At 38.8% G+C, this 20,578-nt stretch overlaps 1 protein-coding gene across 2 annotated transcripts in view; it reads right to left on the bottom strand.

Annotated features, from left to right (window-relative positions):
- The window catches only part of SPICE1 (spindle and centriole associated protein 1), a 79,908-nt gene that overhangs the window by 9,078 nt on the left and 50,252 nt on the right, over nt 1-20,578 (bottom strand). For both annotated transcript variants that reach the window (XM_054713965.1, XM_054713964.1), the window contains exons 8-13: nt 13,755-13,897; nt 13,412-13,549; nt 12,795-13,060; nt 10,668-10,799; nt 5,748-5,895; nt 4,643-4,867 (exon numbers count right to left, since the gene is read on the bottom strand). In XM_054713965.1, the coding sequence (XP_054569940.1) occupies nt 4,643-4,867; nt 5,748-5,895; nt 10,668-10,799; nt 12,795-13,060; nt 13,412-13,549; nt 13,755-13,897 (1,052 nt within the window). The remainder of the gene's footprint in view (nt 1-4,642; nt 4,868-5,747; nt 5,896-10,667; nt 10,800-12,794; nt 13,061-13,411; nt 13,550-13,754; nt 13,898-20,578) is intronic.

The following is a 20,578-nucleotide window of genomic DNA, read 5'->3' as shown; positions in this document are numbered from 1 at the left end:
GGAGGCTGATTATCAAGAATTCATTCCTGGCCCTAGCTGGTTTGGCTCAGTGGACTGAGTATCAGCCTGTAGACTGAAGGGTCCCAGGTTCGATTCTGGTCAAGGGCATATGCCTGGGTTGCGGGCTCGATCCCCAGTGGGGGGCGTGCAGGAGGCAGCCGATCAATGTTCTCTCTCATCATTGATGTTTCTATCTCTCTCTCCCTCTCGCTTCCTCTCTAAAATCAATAAAAAAAATTAAAAGAATTCAGTTCTGAACATGCAAGTTTAAGGTGGAAATCTCTGGCAGTTAGAAAATACTGGAAGCCATGAGAATGAGTGAGATTACATAGAAAGAATAGAGTGAGGGAAAAAACAATACCAAGACATGAAGAACTTAACATTTAGAATCAGGTCAAGGATAGGAAGCGAGCAAAGCAAACAGAAATGAAGCAGCCAGAGATGAAAAAATATCTTATATTAATTATGGAGAGCACCTCCAGATAAACAGAAATTAAATTGGGATAAAAATTATTGCCTCTTGGTTAGGTCAAGAGGTGTGTGAGGAAGAGAACCTTGTATATGCTTTTTTTTTTTTTAGCCACATGCAAATAGGAATTAGAATTAACACTTTAAAATAAAGAAGGAATGGAATATAAGAAAATGAAAACAACATATATATACTAGTCTTTTAAGCGTGGCATTAAACGAAAATAGAAATAAATTAGTAGCTAAAGGAAATATTTATGATGAGAAATTCTAGAGCGCCATTCTCCAGTATGGCAGCCTTGGCCACATGTGGCTATTCATATTCAAATTTAAATTAATTAAAATAAAATAAAATGTAAAATTCCGTTCCTCAGTCACTGGCCACATTTCAGGTGCTCAGCAGCCCCACGCTTAGCTAGTAGCTACCATACTGAACGGAGCAGATACAGAACATTTTTATCATCACAGAGAGTCCTACTGGACAGAGCTGAACCCTGATCTCCCATCTTTATCCACATGTTCAATTTAACTAAAAAGTTCTTTACATATAAGCATTCTGAACAAAATGCTGAAAATCTATACTAATAATAGAGGAATATTCAAATTATCTGGGACGCTGTCACGTCACGACCACTCAGCAGGCGGCATGCACAGCAGGAGCAGGTGGGCAGGGACTACTATCACCAGGAGGGCCTCCACGTGGCCCCGCCCAGAGGAACCCCCCCCCCCCCCGGCGGAGGCGTGCAGAGGCCTGCCCAGCATGTGTCCCACACAGCACTGATGTGAAGCTGCCTGCCTGCGTCCCCAGCCAAGGACATGACGCTGCCTGCGTGTGTCCCCGGCCTGGGAGGTGACGCTGCCTGCGTGCGTCCCCACCCAGCGCGCTGACGTGATGCTGTGGGGGGGAAGGGGAGGGCGGGTCTGGGTCTCAAGTGATTTCTTGGCGTGCACAGGTGTGCGGGGACTTGTCTCTCGATCCCACGGCGCGCCCCAGACTCTGACAGGAGGGACATTTTACTAATTTTCTTTCATTTCTGATACTTCTATTATAGAGAAAGGGCAAATAGCAATATTAAAATATTTCCTCTAATTAATTCCCTTTTAATGTGCACAATTTCATGCACCAGGCCACTAGTATGATAAAAAAAAAAAAACTCTACCATAACAGATTCAAGGATAGCTCTATCTGCACACTGTAAAAGGAATGTGCCATGTTATTTTCCACACAAAACCCACTGCAAATGCTAACAAAATGTTGTCTACATTAACATAATTTGCTTTAATGAACATTTCGTATATTTGCAATCAGAGTAAACATATTTATAGTACTTGTTTCTTTAAAAAATGTTAGGCTATTTTAGTATCACCAATGAAAACAATTTACAGTATCTCAAAAGAGATCATTAGATAAGCCTTGTAATATGATGCAAAAATTTGAAAAATTATTTTAAGAAATTAAAGTCTAACTTGAACAGAAATCAGACTTGGTATCATATTTCCTAAATTTAGCCAGTTAATAATCTTTCTAGCCCTCTAAAGAGGAAATATTGAATCAAAGAATTATAGAGCTGGAGGGATATTAAAGATAAAGGAAAACCCTCTCAATGCAAAGATAGGAAAACTGAATTCCAGAAAAGGTATAAAAAGTATTAGCCCCACACCTCACAGCTAGTCAAACAAATTTTATAATGGCAAAGATTTGTCATTTTCTTTAACCCTATGGGCTCTTCAAATCCTCTATTGGGAACATACATCAAAGTACAGAAAATCTGACCAAGTTTATATGTCTCAATGATAATAAATGTTATTCTTCTGTTCTCCTACAGAAGAAAATAAATACTCTAATTAAAGAAACAAAAATTTAGGCAATTCAGGGCTAAATAACATTCTTCTAAAAACTTTGCCTGAAAATCTAAAGTAGTTTTTGATTAAAGAACTCTTTGGAAAATGAAATGATTATAGCTCCAGAAAATGCACATGTGGACAAAAAAAATATAATTTTCCAAACAATGAAGCAGTCCATGGAGATTCTGAAGACCATCCATGAAATCCAAGTTAAGAATCTGTGAGCCAAGGGCCCTTTGAAAGATTGGTGTGATGTGAAAGGACCAGCTCTTTTCAATATAAGAAATACTGGAAAAACACTAGTTACAAGAGCTCAAGGAACCAAAATTGTATCTGATGGTCTCAAGGGTTATGTTTTTGAAGCTAGCCTAGTTGATCTGCAAAATGATGAAGCGAAGTGGCATTTAGAAAATCCAAGCTAATTATTGTTCAGGGCAAAACTGCCTAATTTCCATGGCATGGACCTTACCCATGACAAAATGTGCTTCCTGGTAAAAAAAATGGCAGACCATGATTAAAGCTCATGTTGATGTCAAGATTACCAATGGTTATTTGCTTCATCTAGTCTCAGTTGGTTTTACTAGAAAATGCAAAAGTCAGATTCAGAAGACCTTTGCTCTGCATCAATAAGTCTGCCAAACCTGGGCGAAGATGATAGACATCAATACCTGAGAGTGCAAATAACTTGAAAGAAGTGGTCAATAAACTGATTCCAGGAAAACATTAGAAAAGACATATTTATCCACTATACCAGTGGTCAGCAAACTGCGGCTCACGAGCCACATGCGGCTCTTTGGCCCCTTGAGTGTGGCTCTTCCACAAAATACCACGTGCGGGCGCGCATGTACAGTGCGATTGAAACTTCGTGGCCCATGCGCGGAAGTCGGTTTTCGGTTCTCAAAAGAAATTTCAATCGTTGTACTGTTGATATTTGGCTCTGCTGACTAATGAGTTTGCCGACCACTGCACTACACGATGTCTTTGTTAGAAAGTCAAATGCTGAAGAAGCCCAAGTTTGAGTTGGGAAAACTCATGGAGCTTCATGGTGAAGGAAGCAGTTCTGGAAAAGCTACTGGAATGAGACAGGTGCTAAAGTTGAATGAGCTGATGGACATGAGCCCCCAGTCCAAGAATCTGTTTAAAATTCAGACTTTTAATGGTGACAGATAAAAATCCTATTTGTGTTTTTTTAAAAAATCTATGAGCTAAGTATTAACAATAATTTTTAGAAATTTTATTTCAACTCTATGTATGTGCTGCAAAAGTGATTTTAAAGCAATTTTTAATTGTCCATAGACTTTCATTACAAATTTCCCTCAACTGACTTAGCTAAAGTTTTGATAAGAGGTTAATAACCAGATCTGACTTACAAACTCCCTCAGGTCATGGCTCTCACCTTTCCTTGATCAAACATTCATCAGTCTTTAGAGATTAGTCTCCTCTTGTTTCCTACTCTTCCCCATGCCCTGGACCAGTGGTCGGCAAACCGCGGCTCATGAGCCACATGCGGCTCTTTGGCCTCTTGAGTGTGGCTCTTCCACAAAATACCACATGCAGGCACTCACGTACAGTGCTATTGAAACTTCGTGGCCCATGCGCAGAAGTCGGGTTTCGGCCTGGGTGAGTCTATTTTGAAGTGGTTCTAACGCTGAGCCACACTTAAGGGGCCAAAGAGCTGCATGTGGCTCGCAAGCCGCGGTTTGCCGACCACTGCCCTGGACCATAGGGACAAACGGGATTCCCCTTACTCCATGTTTTAAAGCAGAGGGCTTTGATCCCTTGATTTGAGCTTAATATTTATAACTAGAAGCCCGGCACATGAAATCATGTGGCACTGCCTACCCATGTGCACCTCACCGTTCTCACAGCCCCGCCCACCTGCATGTGCCTCGCCGTGCTCGCAGCGCCACCCACCCACACGCACCTTGCCATGCCCACCTCGCTGTGCCCACTGCCCCGCCCGCCGGCCACCAGCCTTGCAGCAATTGGAGCCTGTGGGCCACGCTGCGTGAGCCGTGAGCCCCACCCCACCGCCACAAGCAGCTCACCAGCGGAGGGGGGTGTGGGGGGGGGCATTACAGCATTACGGCCACAGGCCTTTTATAATATAGATGTCTAATGGAACATATATGTAATGAAACTCAATGTCACATTTCACCACAGGCAATGCATACATGATATAAACCACCCAATCCTCCTTCAGCTTAAAGGTTATGTATCGTAATCAATATCTTTTTAATTCTGTTTATCAGGTAATGATGCACATACAGATTACATATATGAAGCATAAGAAACAACTACCATGTAACTTTAGAAGAAGCCTGCTTACCATCCTGCAGAGGAGAGAATTCTGAGTTGCTCTTCTGCCGGGGTGGTGTTAACAACACAGCCGGCTCAAACATGTGTGCTGGGAAATGGTTGGCCAGATTCACACTATCCGGAGGGTTTGGCACTTGAGATAGTTTAACAGGCAAGTCTTCCTGTGGGAATTCACGCACTTCTTCCCCTCGGAACATCAATGGCATGGAGACATTAGCATTTACAACTGAACCCTCTGAAGAAGATGAGAGGCTATTAGTACATCAAGGAACGCTGGGCACAATTTAGGTATGCATACTTAAAAGCATTTCCGCAGAGGGAAAAATCAGGCAGCCTCCAGAGCCTTCACTTTTTAGGCCACATCCTCCTTTAGCAGGAGCTCACAGGGTAGGTTCCTACGGGGCCAGCACTGGGAAGAAGTGGCTGTTTTTCAGAAAAAGCACTGAGGACCTCTAGCCCTTAAGACCTGATCTGGCCATGGAGTTTATCTCCTGCAAGTTACATTTTAGTCAGCCACTTCTTAGAATCTCTTCCTGGGAAACACTCCGAAACGCATAAACACTTTCCACACAGAGATACTCATCAAAGTATTACTTAGAAGTAAAAAACATAAAAAAGCCTAAATGTTCTATTCAACCTATGGCACATGAGGTGAAAAAGGCTTTCAAAACATTACCCAATAAACCAAAGTTATGAACTTCTAAAGTTCAGTGTTTTCTGTTTTCTTTCCAAGACCATTTCTTCTCCACCTGAGCCTGAGGCACCATGAATAAGAATACTGGCATGAAATCCTTCCCATGGTCTAGGAAGCTGGTTCTGCTACTCTTTATTTGTGTGACTTTGCTAATTTGCCAACCCTCGCTAAGCCTTAGTTATCTCACCTAAAAAATGGGGACAATAACATCTACCTCATAAGACTATTATGAGGATTAAATGAAATAATACATGTAAAACACTTTAAAAGTATCTGGCATAGAAGGTATCCAATAAATATTAGCAGTAATTATAGTGGTGACAATGTTATATATGTAAAAAAACCATATGTTTCTGGTTTTGCTCATTTGTTTACTCTATAAATATTTTCATGCCAATCCGGAATAATAAGACCCACTCACCTGGATTGCCTGTAATTCTACTACTCGTGGCTCCCCTTTCTGCTGCCAGACTTGCTTTGTTGTTATTTATCACAGGACAGCTCTTAATGGCATGTGTGATCGATATAAGTTGCTCATCTGTTGTGACCATATACTGCTGAAGTCTCGCCTAGCAAAAAAAGAATGAAATAACATCATTGGCATATCAGACATCAAATCATCACCTAGATTTGTATAACTCTATCATTATTTTAAATACTCTAGGAACTTCTGACTTTCATTCAAATACTAAAACAATACATTCATAAGAATACATAATTATAAATATTTTAAAAGTCTCATGATAGAGGAATTGTTAAATAAACAATAGAATATTATTAATTAATAAATACATGCTACAACAATAAGAATTAACCTTTTTATAAGGCTTTCAACTTACAAAACCTTTTATATAGATGATATTGACTTAAACTAACTACCCCAAGAGATAGTTATATCAGATGCAGGAAACTAAACAGAATATAACACAGGCTTTTAAAGTGATAAACATGAGCACTATAAACATTTATGGTCATAATTTAAAATAATGTTAAGAGAAAATATATATCTATTTATAACTCCAAGATGTACAAACATTTGATAAAAATCAAATGTAATCAGAAGTCAAAAATATTTTAAGTAGGACTACTGAATGAATTATATTAAACATTTTTATATCAGTCAAAGTTGTTCCCAAATTCCACACTCATATATCCAATGGCCTACTCAACATCTCCATCTAGAACTGACAGAGGCTTCTCGAACTTAACATGTACAAAACCAAACTCCTTGTGACCCTCCCCTTCTCATCAATAACAGCTCCACTCTTCTGACTGCCCAGGCCAAAACTTTGGATCACCTTGAACTCTCCTCTTACATCTTCTCCTTTACCCCATATCCAAGCCATCAGCAAATCCTACTGATTGCCTACAAAATATATTCAGAATTTGGTCACTTTTCACCACCTTTTCCACTTTCAATCTAGACCGCGCTGTCATGTCTCACCTGAATTTTTCCAGTAATTCTTGTCTGTAATACAATGCCTCTGTGTTTAACCACCTGGAGTATAGTCCTACACTGTGTTTCCCAAACAAGGCCGAGGCACACTGGGGCAACACAGTGTCCTCCTAGGGGCCCCACAGGACATTTCATATTTTTAAGGGACACACAAATGTTCTGTGAGGTACCAGTGAACTACTAGCTTGAGGCAGTTCACATTAGACCAAGATATGTTCCTTTTGTTTATGCCATGTATTCACAAGGCTGGGTGTTAGTAGTTGCTATGTGAAAAAGCAATGCTGCATAAAAATTATTGTGGAATAGGAAATAAGAGTGATGGTGTCCAATATGATTCCAAGCTTTCAGAAGCTGTGCAGTACCCAATAGGTATACATATTCCAATAGTAAATAATTGTGGTTATTTAATCATGAATAAAAATATGACTTTTTCTGTCAATTTATATGCATCATTTTTTTTCAAATAGCACATAAATTAAGACAAATACTTCATAAGTTATCTGAACCTAACTACTGAATAAATGAAAGTGTTAGGGCAACAACATGGATGGAGCTGGAGGGCATTATGGTAAGTGAAATAAGCCAGGCAGAGAAAGATAAATATCACATGATCTCACTCATTTATGGAATATAATGAACAACATAAACTGATGAACAAAAACAGATCCAGAGACAGAGAAACATCAATCAGAACGTCAAACCTCAGGGAAGGTAGGGGAGGGTGGGGGTAAGGGGGAGAGACCAACCAAAAGACTTATATGCATGCATATAAGCCTAATCAATGGACACAGACAACAGGGGAGTAAGAGCATGAATGGTGGGTTTTGGGGGTAATGGGGGAATTAAGGACACATATGTAATACCATAATCAATAAAGAAATTTTTTTTAAAAGAAAGTGTTAGGTATTTCTTTTGGCCTAGGGGTGTCTTAAGACACTAAGGGCACCATAAACTAAGAAAGAGCAGTATTCTCTGTCCTAGATACAACATACTAGCCCAAACTGATCCTCTTAAAACCTACATAAGATCATGTCTCTTCTCTACTCAAAACCCTTCAGTGGTCTCCCATCTCACTCAGCATAACAGCCCCACGTGATCAGGCTTATCTGCTCTTGTCTCCTACTTCTCTCTTTCCTACCTTCTACTCCTACCACACTGGTCTCCTTAATGTTTCTGAGCTCAGTAGCCACCCTCCCTCCTCAAGACCTTTGCAGTTGCTACTCTGTGCGATGGCTCATCTCTCAGCTGTCTGCATGCTCGCTCCCTCACCTCCTTCAGGCTTTTGCTCAAATGTCACCTCCTCGGGAAGGCTTGGACCATCCCATTTACAACTTCCTGCTTTATTTTTCTCTATAGTACATATCACCATCAACTTATAACATACTTTACTCTTTCTTCTTTCTAAGACTTGTTTAGAACATAAGCTCTATGAGGACAAAGGTTTCTTTTTTGTTCACTACTATATTTCTTGTACCTAGAACAGTGCCAAGCCCAGAATAGGTGCCCAATAAAAATTTGTTGAAAAAATTAGTACACTATAAAACTGCCCATCTTCCCAGGAGAATTGAAAACCTTATGTTCACTCAAATATTTGTACATAAATGTTCACAGAAAAATTGTTCATTCATAATACACAAAAAGTAGAAATAATTCAAATATTTATCAACTGAAAGATGGAAAAGCAAAATATGGTATAGCCATATAATAGAATATTATTGGTCCTGACCGGTGTGGCTCAGTTGGTTGGAGCATCCTCATGTCACCGAAAGGTCACAGGTTCGATTCCAGGTCAGGGCACATACCCAGGTTGCAGGTTCGATCCCCAGTCAGGATGTATACGGGAGGCAACTGTTTCTCTCTCTCCCCCCTTCTTCCTTCCTCTCTCTCTAAAATCAATAAAACATATCCTCAGGTGAGGATTAAAAATATGTATATATTATTGGGTGATAAAAAGAAATGAAATGCTAATACATGCTATAACATAGATGAACCTTGAAAACATTATGCTAAGTGAAAGAAGTCAGACACAAAAGACCACATATTGCATGATTCTATTTATATGAAATATCCCAATTAGGAAAATCTATAGAAACATAAAGTAAATTTGTGGTTGCCCAGGGCTGGATGGAGGAGAGAAGAGAAGGCAGCTGATGGGTTTCTCTTTGGGGTGACACAAATATTCTGAAATTAGGTAATGGTGTTGGTGTATACCTCTAAAATTCATTGAGTTGTACACTTTAAAAGGGAGAATTAAATGGCATGTGAACTATATACATCATTTTTAAAAATTTCGTGATTGATATCTACTGTCCATTTATACAAATGCAACTTGTCTACCAACTAATGCTTTTCTATTCTCTTTTGGCTGATAAATAAAGTTGTAATAATCACCATTTGAGAACAAACAGATGAACAAAAGTGTCTGTCCTCAAGCAGCTCACAGTTCTGATGACAGGTACCCATGTGTGTGTAACACAATTTGGTAAATACAATGAGAGCAATATCCAGAGAATATCAAAAGTGCACAAAGGAAGAATATTTAATGCAGCATGGAGGCAAGAAGGTTTTCTAGAAGAAATATTTACACAGTATTAAAAAGGAATGATTAGCCATATCTAATAAATATGAATTTACTATAAACAACTTAATGACATACAACTGCAGAAGGATTCTTCTGCAATTAACAGTAGCTATCATAACATTCATTAAACATTTTTAATAAACTACTATAATATTGGTAGTTATAATTTAAATGTAGATTCTGCCTTTCCACTATTTAGTAGTTTCTTGAAGATAGTCGACTTATTCTATACTAGAGGCCCAGTGCACAAATTTGTACATGGGTGGGGTCCCTCGGCCTGGTAGGCGATTGGGGCCAATCAGGGCCTTCTCTCCCAGTCCCATGGGAGGTTGACCAGTGGGGGGTTGGGAGGGACCGCAGGAGGTTGGCTGGCCGGAGGGTGGGGGAGGAACCATGGGAGGTTGGCCGGCCTGAGGGGGGGAGTTAGTGAGGGGGGAGGGGCCAGGGGAAGTTGGCCAGCCAGCTGGGGGAAGGGACTGCGGGAGGTTGGCCAGCTGCGGGGGAGAGGGGACTGGGGGAGGTTGGCCAGTGGGGGGACTGGGGGAGTTTGGCCAGTGGAGGGACTGTGGGAGATTGGTCAGTGTGGCAGGGGGGGGGGGCGGAGGGGGGGAGATGTAAGAGGTTGGCCGGCCAGGGTGGGAGGGCCCGGGGGAGGGCTGTGGGAGCTACTGACCACCAGGGGGCAGCTCCTGCATTGAGCACCTGCCCCCTGGTGGTCAGTGTGCATCATAGCGACTGGTTGACTGGTCATTCAGTTGTTTGGTTTTTCAGTTACTTAGGCTTTTATATACACTGAGTGGCCAGATTATTATGATCTCTGAACGCATAATAATCTGGCTACTCAGTATATATCCTATATAATAAAAGGCTAATATTCAAATTGTCCGCTTGATCAGGAGTTTGACCAGCAGGCAGGCTGGCCAACCGCCCATGTCCCCTCCCCCTGGCCAGGCTTGGCCGGACCCCACCCATGCACAAATTCATGCACCAGGCCATATATATATACATACACACACACACACACACACACACACACACACATACACACACACACTGAGTGGCCAGATTATTATGCATTCAGAGATTATAATAATCTGTATCTATATACTACTTATAGTCCAAGTTTCTACATAGTAACTCCAATATAATAGATCTTCAATAAAAACTACCATTGATGATAATAAAGAAGTACAAGTAATCACATCAGCACAACTAAACCAAAGAAAACTAGAAGGAATCTCAGACATTCTTGAAGATGTTTTATACTAGTAAACTCAGAAAAGTCTGGGATCTCATCTGAGTACCTGGGTAGCAGTATTTTCTTCTCTAAGAAATAGAATTTCAGCTGTCAGAGCATCAATGAGCTCTCGATGATCACCTAATGCCTGCTCCAGTTTCTGCCTTGTCTCTACTTCTTTACGCAGTTGGAGCTCACTCTACAAAAAAAAAAAAAAAAAAGTCAAATAAACTCTCATCAATAGCATCACATGTTGAAAACTAAAAGTTTCTACTCAAAGTTGTCAAAGAAGAAAATACTTACAAAATATATATTATGTGACAGTAATGAGTTAAATATTTTTATTAAAAGGTATATGTTTCATTAAAATGTGCTGCTTTATCCTCTCCCCCTTCTTCAAATAAAACACAATAAACAGGCTGGTATATAGAATTGAATAACTAAAATTTTGTAGAAGGAAGTGGAGGGAAGTACATATATATATTGCTTGAATACACATCGACCATCTCTGGAAGGATGTACTGATGTCTGGTAATAGTTGGCTACACAGAAGCAAAATGGTTAAATGGAAGTTAGGTGTGGGAATTAGATTTTTCATCACATACCCTTCTGTGTCTCTAAATTTCATAGCATGTGAATAGATCAGCAATTTGAAAATTAAATCTGTTAAAATATAATCCTCCTATATAATAAAAGCCTAATGTGCAAATTGTTTGACCGGGAGTTCAACCACTCACTATGATGTGCGCTGACCACCAGGGGGAAGCACGGAACATGGCGGGCATCAGCAATGCAGTGCTGGCAGTGGGTGGCAGTGGAGGTGCTGCCGGCCCTGATGGGCCCCAACAAGAGCGGGACCGCGGCGAGATGGTGGAGCAGGTGAGTGGGCAGCGCCCGGCCAAGGCAAGTGTAAGCAAGGGCCCCAATCGCCCCGCAGATGGCGACCAGTGGCAGCAGCAGGGGGCGGGGCCGCTGCCTGGCTCCCAGGTGCTAAGGAATCCGGGCGGGGGTCCCAGCCCGACCAATGGCCCCACAGATGGGAGGGTGGAGCAGGTGAGGGGGCGGGGCCAGGACACGTTGGGGTGCCAGGCAGGGCTGCGGGGCTGCAAGGTTGGGGGTGCAAGCTGGGGCTGTGAGCCTGAGGGCATGAGCTGGGGCCCAATCCCTGCAGGCCACCCCGAGGGACCCCACCCATGCACAAATTCATGCACCAGGCCTCTCGTTTAAAATAAATGACAACAGGTTTAAGTGGTTGAGCTTTGTAAAGCAAGTGATTAACTAAAAAGTACTTGCTTCTAAGCCTGTAATACTTTCAAAAGTACCAAAAGTACACTCCTGGAGATCCCTGACTTGAGGGTGGAAGAATGTTAACACTTTCCTAAGTCAGATACCATAATAAATCTTTCACTAAAAAGCAATTTTCTGAAGACCTCTGAATTGAAACCTCTGAGTTACAGAGATGAATCAAATTTTTAAATAATAACACTTCCTCAAATATTTGTCATATTTTATGTTTAACAAATTACCACATAAAAATAGTTTGAATAGATTTTTTAAAAGATGAACTACATAGCTAACTCTAATTCCACAGCATTCTGTGGATTATTATTCACAAATGAATTAAAGAAACAATTCTTGCTTGTCTTATAAATGATTTCACAACAATAAAATATCTGCCACTAAGATACTGAAGGAAAGCCCAAGTTACCAGTCATGCAGATAACGTAAGGGATTTTCCCAATCTGTGTCTACAGATAACAGGCATGCTACTCTTCAAACTGAACTAAAAGGGTGCAGGAAGCAGAGGAAAGCAGCAGACCGAGGACACATTAGTAGCTCTATTTAATCTATACCTGCCAAATAGCAATAGTCAATATTAGCGCAAGATATTTTACTTATAGCAGATTCACTTTCCCAATTACATTTCACTAAGGCTTATATTAAAATTAGCATCACTTACCTGAGCATGTACCAACATGCTAGCTGATGCATGAATCAGCTTATAGAGGAAAATGAAGAGGATAAACCTTCACTGCACATAATCTAAAACTGAGGCATTTTAAACAAAGCTATTCAAATGTGACTATACTTTATTTGGAAGTTGCAAACAATTAGGTATAAAGAAAAAACCCTACACCTTTCCACCAGCACTCTGAAGAGGAGACCCTACTAATAACCTCATGCGCTTGCTTACCTCTTTAAGGTACCGAACCAGGCGACAGAGGGAGCTCACCAGCGACAGGGTAAAGCCTGTAAGACCCTGACTGCTCTGCGGTTCCTTGACTTCGCGTCCCGTCGACCGCTCGTAGTCCTCCATTTCATGTTCCACTTCGTGTATCATGTGCTTGAGTACATCCAGGCTGGGATTGGTGCTACTTGATAAGTCTGTGGAGGCTGTGCTAGATGACAGCATGTTTCCCTTCTGCTTGGAAGGGGCACACAACTCCGCTTTTCTTTTCACTGATAATGACAGAAATCATTCTATTTTCAGGTCAGGCAAAATTACACTAGACAACTACTAGAAAAATCTTTGGCTGTTGTTCACAATAAAAGATTTTTATAGAAGTTATCACAATTTTCTCACAAAAATCTATTCTGATTAAACCAGGTTTATAAGGAATGTATAGAACCATCATTCTACAGGGCTACATGGGATAAAAGGAGGCATTTCTTAGCTACGACTCAACAAATTCATACTTAGCTAGTAGATCCAACTGGATGATTGAAAGGAAAAGCATTTACTAAGACATTAAGATGGCCATGTCAGGTTACATGTCTAATAATTCATCTTTGTGAATTAAGGGACGGGACCTTTATTTAACAGCTGCTTTTGCTTCCTCGAGTTCAGCACTTGTCCCACGACGTAGCTCGAGTCTAGAGACTCCGAAGATTCTTCAGGCTGAAGCCTGGTGTGGACTCTCTTGACAGCATTGGTCGCATTCAGAGCAGCTAAAACAAAGGGTATTTCCAAAAGCATCTCAGGTGGAAAAAAAAAAAGACTGAAGCGTTTCAATTCACAGATCAATCAGTATTTTACTCAATTAGTCTAAGACAGTCAAAACTCAAATAGCTTCTTTAAAAATTACTGTGTTCAAGAAAGAAAAAAATAAAGCAAGCTATGATCTGTAAGAAATAATACCATGTGAAAACAAACCTTTTTTTTCCTCTGATGGAGAGGTGGATGATGGAGTTCCTAGAGAGCTTGTTATTTGTGACTGTGTGGCTATTTTCTGCTGAATATCAGTCCACAGTTTATTAATTAACTCAGAATTATCTTCCTTTAGTTGATGAAGAAACCTATAAATTATGGGACAACAAGCTATATATTACAATTAATAAATGCCATCATTTACACTGTTCAACTGTTTACATGTATGATTTGAAGAAACTTTTCATAATTCATAATCAAAGAAAACATGATTTGCTTTAACTTATGAGAACTAAAATGCCAGTCTTCTTTTTTTTTTTTTAATATATTTTATTGATTTTTTACAGAGAGGAAGAGAGAGGGATAAAGAGTTAGAAACATCGATGAGAGAGAAACATTGATCAGCTGCCTCTTGCACACCCTCTACTGGGGATGTGCCCGCAACCAAGGTACATGCCCTTGACCGGAATCGAACCTGGGACCCTTGAGTCCGCAGGCCGACGCTCTATCCACTGAGCCAAACCAGTTTCGGCAAGTCTTCTTTTTTTTTTAAATATATACTTTTATTGATTTTAGAGAAGAAGGGAGAGTGAGAACTAGAAACATCAACAATGAGAGAGCATCATTGATCAGCTGCCTCCTGCACACCCTCTGGGGATCCAGTCTATAACCCGGGCATGTGCTGCAACTGGGATTTGAACAGTGACCTCCTGGTCCATAGGTCAGTGCTCAACCACTGATCCACACTGGCCAGGCTAAAATATCAGTCTTCTTCGCGTTAGAAGGAGTCATTCCATCTCGCTCCCAGTATCCAGCCTGTGTCGACTCCTAAAGCAGGGACTGTTCCCTTTCTGAAGTGGTACGGTCCCATCCTCCTCCCTCTTTCTCTAGAGATAGTACAAGACTTCATCTCTTCTGGTTTCTCTCTCCTACTAAGAGCCTGTTCCAGGAGCACCATCTCTGCTCATCACTGAAATAAAGTGACTGGAGCAGACTCTGCCCTGTGTGTTGAAAAGCTGGGAGAGGGAGAGGGAAGAATCGCTATAGCGTAGAAAATTAAGAGAGCTAAGCTTTATGCTGTAATCATCTTCATCATTGATAAAGCTGATATTTTACTCTCCAATTGTCTATTTCTCAATTAGACTGAAACTTAAAAGATCAAGGAGACCAGCCCTGGCCAGGTTGGCTTAGTGGACAGAGCATTGATTGGCTCATGGACTGAAGGTCCCAGTTTTGATCCTGGTCAAGGGCATGTACCTAGGTTGCAGGCTTGATCCCCTGCCCTGGTTGAGGCATGTACAGAAGGCAACCAATCGATGTATCTTTCTCACATCGATGTTTCTTTCTCTCTGCCGCTCTCCCTCCCTTCTACTCTCTCTAAAAATCAATGGAAAAATATCCTCAAGTGAGGATTAACAACAAAAAAAAAAAAGAGCTAGGGGACCAAAAAGCAGAAACAACCCAAACATCCACCAGCTGATGAATGTGACATATCCACACAATGAAATATTATGGAACCATTAAATGAAGCACTGATGTATCTACAACATGGATGAATCTTGAAAACATACTAAGTAAAACACACCAGACATAAAAGACCACATATTGCATGATTCTATATATATGAAATGTCCAGAATTAGCAAATCTACAGAGATAGAAAATAGACCAAACGAATAGATTAGGTAGGGCTCAAGAGTTTGGGGTTACACAGTATGGGTTTTCTTTTAGGAGTAACACAAATGTTTTTAAATTGATTGTAGAGTGTACAAATCTGTGAATATATTAAAAATCATCAAATATTATATTTTAAATATATTTTTATTGATTTCAGAGAGGAAGGGAGAGGGAGAGATAGAAACATCAATGATGAGAGAGAAGTGGCTGCCTCCTGCACACCCCCACCAGGGATAGAGCCTACAACCATGCATGCACCCTGACCAGAAATCAAACTATGACCTTCTGGTTCATAGGTTGATACTCAACCATTAAGCCACACCAGCCAGGCCAAATATTACACTTTAAATAGGTCGACTGTGTGGTATCCTATATAATAAAAGGCTAATATGCAAATAAACCGAACGGCGGAACAACTGGCCGCTATAACATGCACTGGCCACCAGCGGGCAGACGCTCAACGCAGGAGCTGCCTCCTGGTGGTCAGTGCGCTCCCACAGGGGGAGTGCCGTTCAGCCAGAAGCCAGGCTCATGGCTGGCGAGTGCAACGGTAGTGATGGGAGCCTCTCCTACCTCCATGGTAATCAGACATCCCCCAAGGGCTCCTGGACTGTGCAGGCCGGGCTGAGAAACCTACCCCACAGAGCACCAGGCCTCTAGTGTTAACTATCCTCCTATATAATAAGAGAGGAATGTGCTAATTATCCTCAGGGCGTAACGACCGACCACATAACGACTGGATCATGGATCTGCAGGAGGGTGGGCAGCAAACTACAAGTGGGCAGCGGAGAGCTACAGGACAGGGCAGGGCAGCAAGCAAGGAAGAGGTGAAGAGCTACAGGCGGGGGCAGGGCAGCAAGCTATGAGGGGGATGCAGGGGGAGCTACAGGAGGGCGGGGCAGCGGGCAGAGAGCTACAGGAGGGCAGCAGCGACCTACTGGTGCACAGATTCGTGTGTAGGGCTAGTAGTAAATAAAGCCTTTACCAAAAAAAAACAAATAAACCAGGAAAAGTGAGATCTTCTTTAGTGGCTCCACAGACCTCAACCTAATGGAGTTGTCTTCAAGCAACTTACAGGTAGTACACTGAACATTAGTTGCTATGAAGTACACTGAGTGGCCAGATTATTATGATCTCTGAACGCGTAATAATCTGGCCACTCAGTGTATATTAAGTAAAATATCCATAATATAGTCTATTCACAGGCAGTTATTTATCAAAGCATCAGAAAGACTCCTCTGTAAGACAATGCTAGCTCTAAGTCTGAACTTAGGACAAATCCTAAGAAAAAGTTGTAATGAGATTTCTGTACAAATTGGGAAAATTCAAACCCTTATGAACTCACATTTGTCTCTAATGTTTATACTTTGAAGAGTAAGGTTATGTGAAATATTAACAAGAAAAATAATATACTACTATCTATGGTAGGCTTAAGAATAATCCCCCAAATTTACTCACAACCTAATCCCTGGAACCAATGTTACTGTATTTGACTAAAAAGGGACTATGCAATTGTATATATCCATACAAGGCAATATAACAAAACAATGACAAAATATTAAACCTAAATAAAATGGGTAAGTCCCTAAGAAAATGTAATTTACCAAAATTGACTTGAGTAGAAATAGAAAGTTTAAATTGAAAGATTTCAGCTAATGAAAATTCACCCCCACACACACACACCCAAAAAAACCCCAAAAAAAACAGAAGAAAACTAAAACACACTTTATTTAAATGAAATGAAATGTATTTAAACAAAATGAAATATATTTTAAGCGCTATACCTAAAATGGATAAAAATCAGAAAGAAACAAAAACAAGAATTGATTGAACTCGGGCAATAAATCCAAGAAAATGGAAAACTACCTCAAAAATAAAGATTAAATTATAATGTGTTTAATGGAGAATTATTAAATAAACATTTAATAAGGAACATTATAATCCAAAACTTAAAAACAAAAAACTGAATCCATATATGAAAGGGCTGTTTTTAGAAAGCAAAAATTGATCTGGAAAGATAAACTCCAAGACATAACTTGGCAATATTTAAAATAAAAAGAAAATAAAATTTAAATGGTAAAATATTAGAATATAAATTTAAAGTCACTAGATACAAGTGTCTTAATATCCAAATTATTTTAAAAGGCAAGAAAATTATCCTAGCATCAGACTTCTCAAAGGTAACATTCAAAGCAAACCCAGGGTGGAGTAGCATTTTTAAGAAAGTTAAGGGAAAAAAACATATAAAGCAAAGGTTTTATATCCTGCTAAGTTGTCCAAATATCAAAGCTATAAAAAAAAAAACTTTTAACCTTTTAAGAACTCAAGGAACATTTTATTCAAAAGCCCTATAATAAGCTTTATCTGAGAGAGCCAACCAAGAGTTAACTAGAGAAATAACATAAAAGAACTACGATGAGCATTTAATATATTTAATTGTAGTTCTAAGATTAAAACAAAAATAGAAATATACAAGGAAGAATAATACATAAATGTTTTATTTTCTGTGAAAGCAAAAAAGTATACAGCTAAAAATGGGGAGAAGGATGGAGAAAAAAAGGGAAATAATGGGAATGTAGAACAATTTATTTGTTGAATAGGCAATGGATAGAAACCAAAAAGTACCACTTAAAACCAACACACCTGACAGTAAAAGGATAAGTAAGAAAACAGGGAATTAAAGGCTATATAAAAGAGAGATACAAAAAAAAAGGAAACCAACTAGAACAAAATTACAAACTTCCTAAATATCAAAAAGAACATAGAGAAAGAAAACTATAATTACAGTATAATGACAAAGTTGACATCAAACATAACTGTATCAATGAGTGCTTCAAGAAACTTCACCAATTAAAAAAAAAAAAAGATCTTCATATTGGCTAACAAGACAAGGCCCAATTCTATGTTGACTATAAGGGACACACCTAGTACACAATAATTCAGAAAGGCTAAATATAAGAGGATAAGCAAAGATGAACAGGCAATTTAGAAATAAGAAGGCAGAAGTTTCATTCCTGTATTAAACAAAGTAGAACTGAAGCCAAAAACCATTCAGTGTGACAAAGAACACTTTCAAATGCTAAAATCCGTATTTCACAATGAAGATACAATATTTATGGAGATCCATGTACCGAAACATGCAACAAGCACCTTTATAAGAATGGAGATACCTGACTCTACAAAGAAACATAAACATCAAATGCAAAGAAAAATTAAAACAATAATAGCAAGAGAGACTTTAATACATTACTCTCAATATAAGATTTGATAAAAATAAATAGGGATACAGAAGATAATCAATGAGGTAGATCTTGTGGCTACACATTTAGAACTTTATACCTTGTTAATAGAGAATACACCTTCTTCTCAAGCACACACACAGAACATTCACAAAAATTTGATCTATTACGTCACAAAGAAAACATCATTAAGTTCCACATGTAAAAATATTACAAACTCTGAATATAATGAAATAAAACTAGAAGTAATAAAACAAAAAAACAAAGAGGCTTTTCTATCTGGAAACATTTTTTAAACATATTAAACAATTCTTAGGTAAAAGGGGAAAATCTAAAGTTAAATTACCTAATTTCTAAAATATCAAAACTCTATATATTAGAATATATGGTACACATTTAAAGTAGTGATCAGAGGAAAATTCATAACCTGAAATAGATCTGTTAATTAAGAAAAAAAGAATGAAAATCAATTCCCAACTCTAAATGCTAGAGAAAAAAAGTAAACCAAAACAAAAGAACAAGAAAGGAAATAAAGACAAAAGCAAAAATTGATGAGAAAGAAATCAGAAAAACAGTAGCTCTAATTGGTAAATCAAAATCCTGGTTCTTTAAAAATTTAACAAAATAGACAAACTAATAATGGAACTAATGATATCATTTCCTTCTGATGTCATGCACTGAGGACTTAGCCTCACTTCAAGAGGTATTCCTGTACAAAATGTATAACCTGAGTCCCATCACAAAGAAATACCAAAGTCAAATTAGAGGATATTCTGTAAAATAATTGGCCTGTATGTCTTCAGATCTGTAAATGTTATGAAAAAAAAGGAAACACTAAAAGAAGTTTCCAGATTAAAGAAGATGAAAGAGACATGAAAACAAAATGTAATAAAAGATCATGATTGATTCTTAAAACACTAAAAAAAATGACCATAAATAATACTAAAGGGGCAAAGAAATAAGATCTACAGATTAGATGATAGAATTGAATCAATGTGATTTATCCATTGTAATTATTGTACTGTGACTGTGTGAATGCATGATCTTGTCCTTTAGGAAATATCCACTCACATATTGAGGGATAAAAGAACATGAAGTATGCAGCTCACTTCCAAATACGTGTGTATGCATTGTGTATAAATATGTAGAGAAAAATGATATAGCAAATACAGACAATGTTAACAATTAGTGAATCTAAGTAAAAAGTATACAAGAATTTTTATACTATTCTTATAATGTTTTTTTCAAATATCAAAATAAAAATATTCTTAAATTAAGAATATACTTTCAACTAATAAAAGAAGATGGCATAAAACATAGTAAATGCACTTGAATTTCTCAAGAGGCCTTGCAGGCCAGGAGAGAATGAAATGATATATTCAAAGTGCTAAAAGAAAGAAACTACCAACCAGGAATACTTTGCCCAGCAAAACTGTCCTTCAGAAATGAAGGCAAGACTTTCCCTAATAAACAAAAGCTGAGGGAATTCATCACCACTAAACCTGCCTGACAAAAAAATTCTGATATAAATTTTTCAAGATTAAATGAAAAGGCACTAATTAGTAACATGAAAACATTTGAAAATAAACAACAGACTTGAGAATACTGTAAACATAAGAATATTGTCATATTCAGACTAGCCTAATATTGTAACGCATATATATATTAGCTACTTAGCTCTAGTATAAAGATTAAAGAACAAAGGTATTAAAAATAGCTATAACTACAATACTATTGTTAATGTATACACAGTATAAAAAGATGTAAATAGTGACATCAAAAACAAAAGGGGTGGGTAAAAGGATAGAGTGTATGCAATCAAAAAGTTAAATGGTTAGCAGAAAATAGACTGGAGTAAAAAGACACAAAGACCAATAGAACAGAAGCAAGAGCCAAGGAAAAAAACCTCACATAA

Source organism: Eptesicus fuscus, chromosome 3, assembly GCF_027574615.1.
Source record: "Eptesicus fuscus isolate TK198812 chromosome 3, DD_ASM_mEF_20220401, whole genome shotgun sequence".
Taxonomy (NCBI): domain Eukaryota; kingdom Metazoa; phylum Chordata; class Mammalia; order Chiroptera; family Vespertilionidae; genus Eptesicus; species Eptesicus fuscus.
Note: the sequence above shows the minus strand (reverse complement) of the source record. Positions and strands in the feature narration are given on the sequence as shown.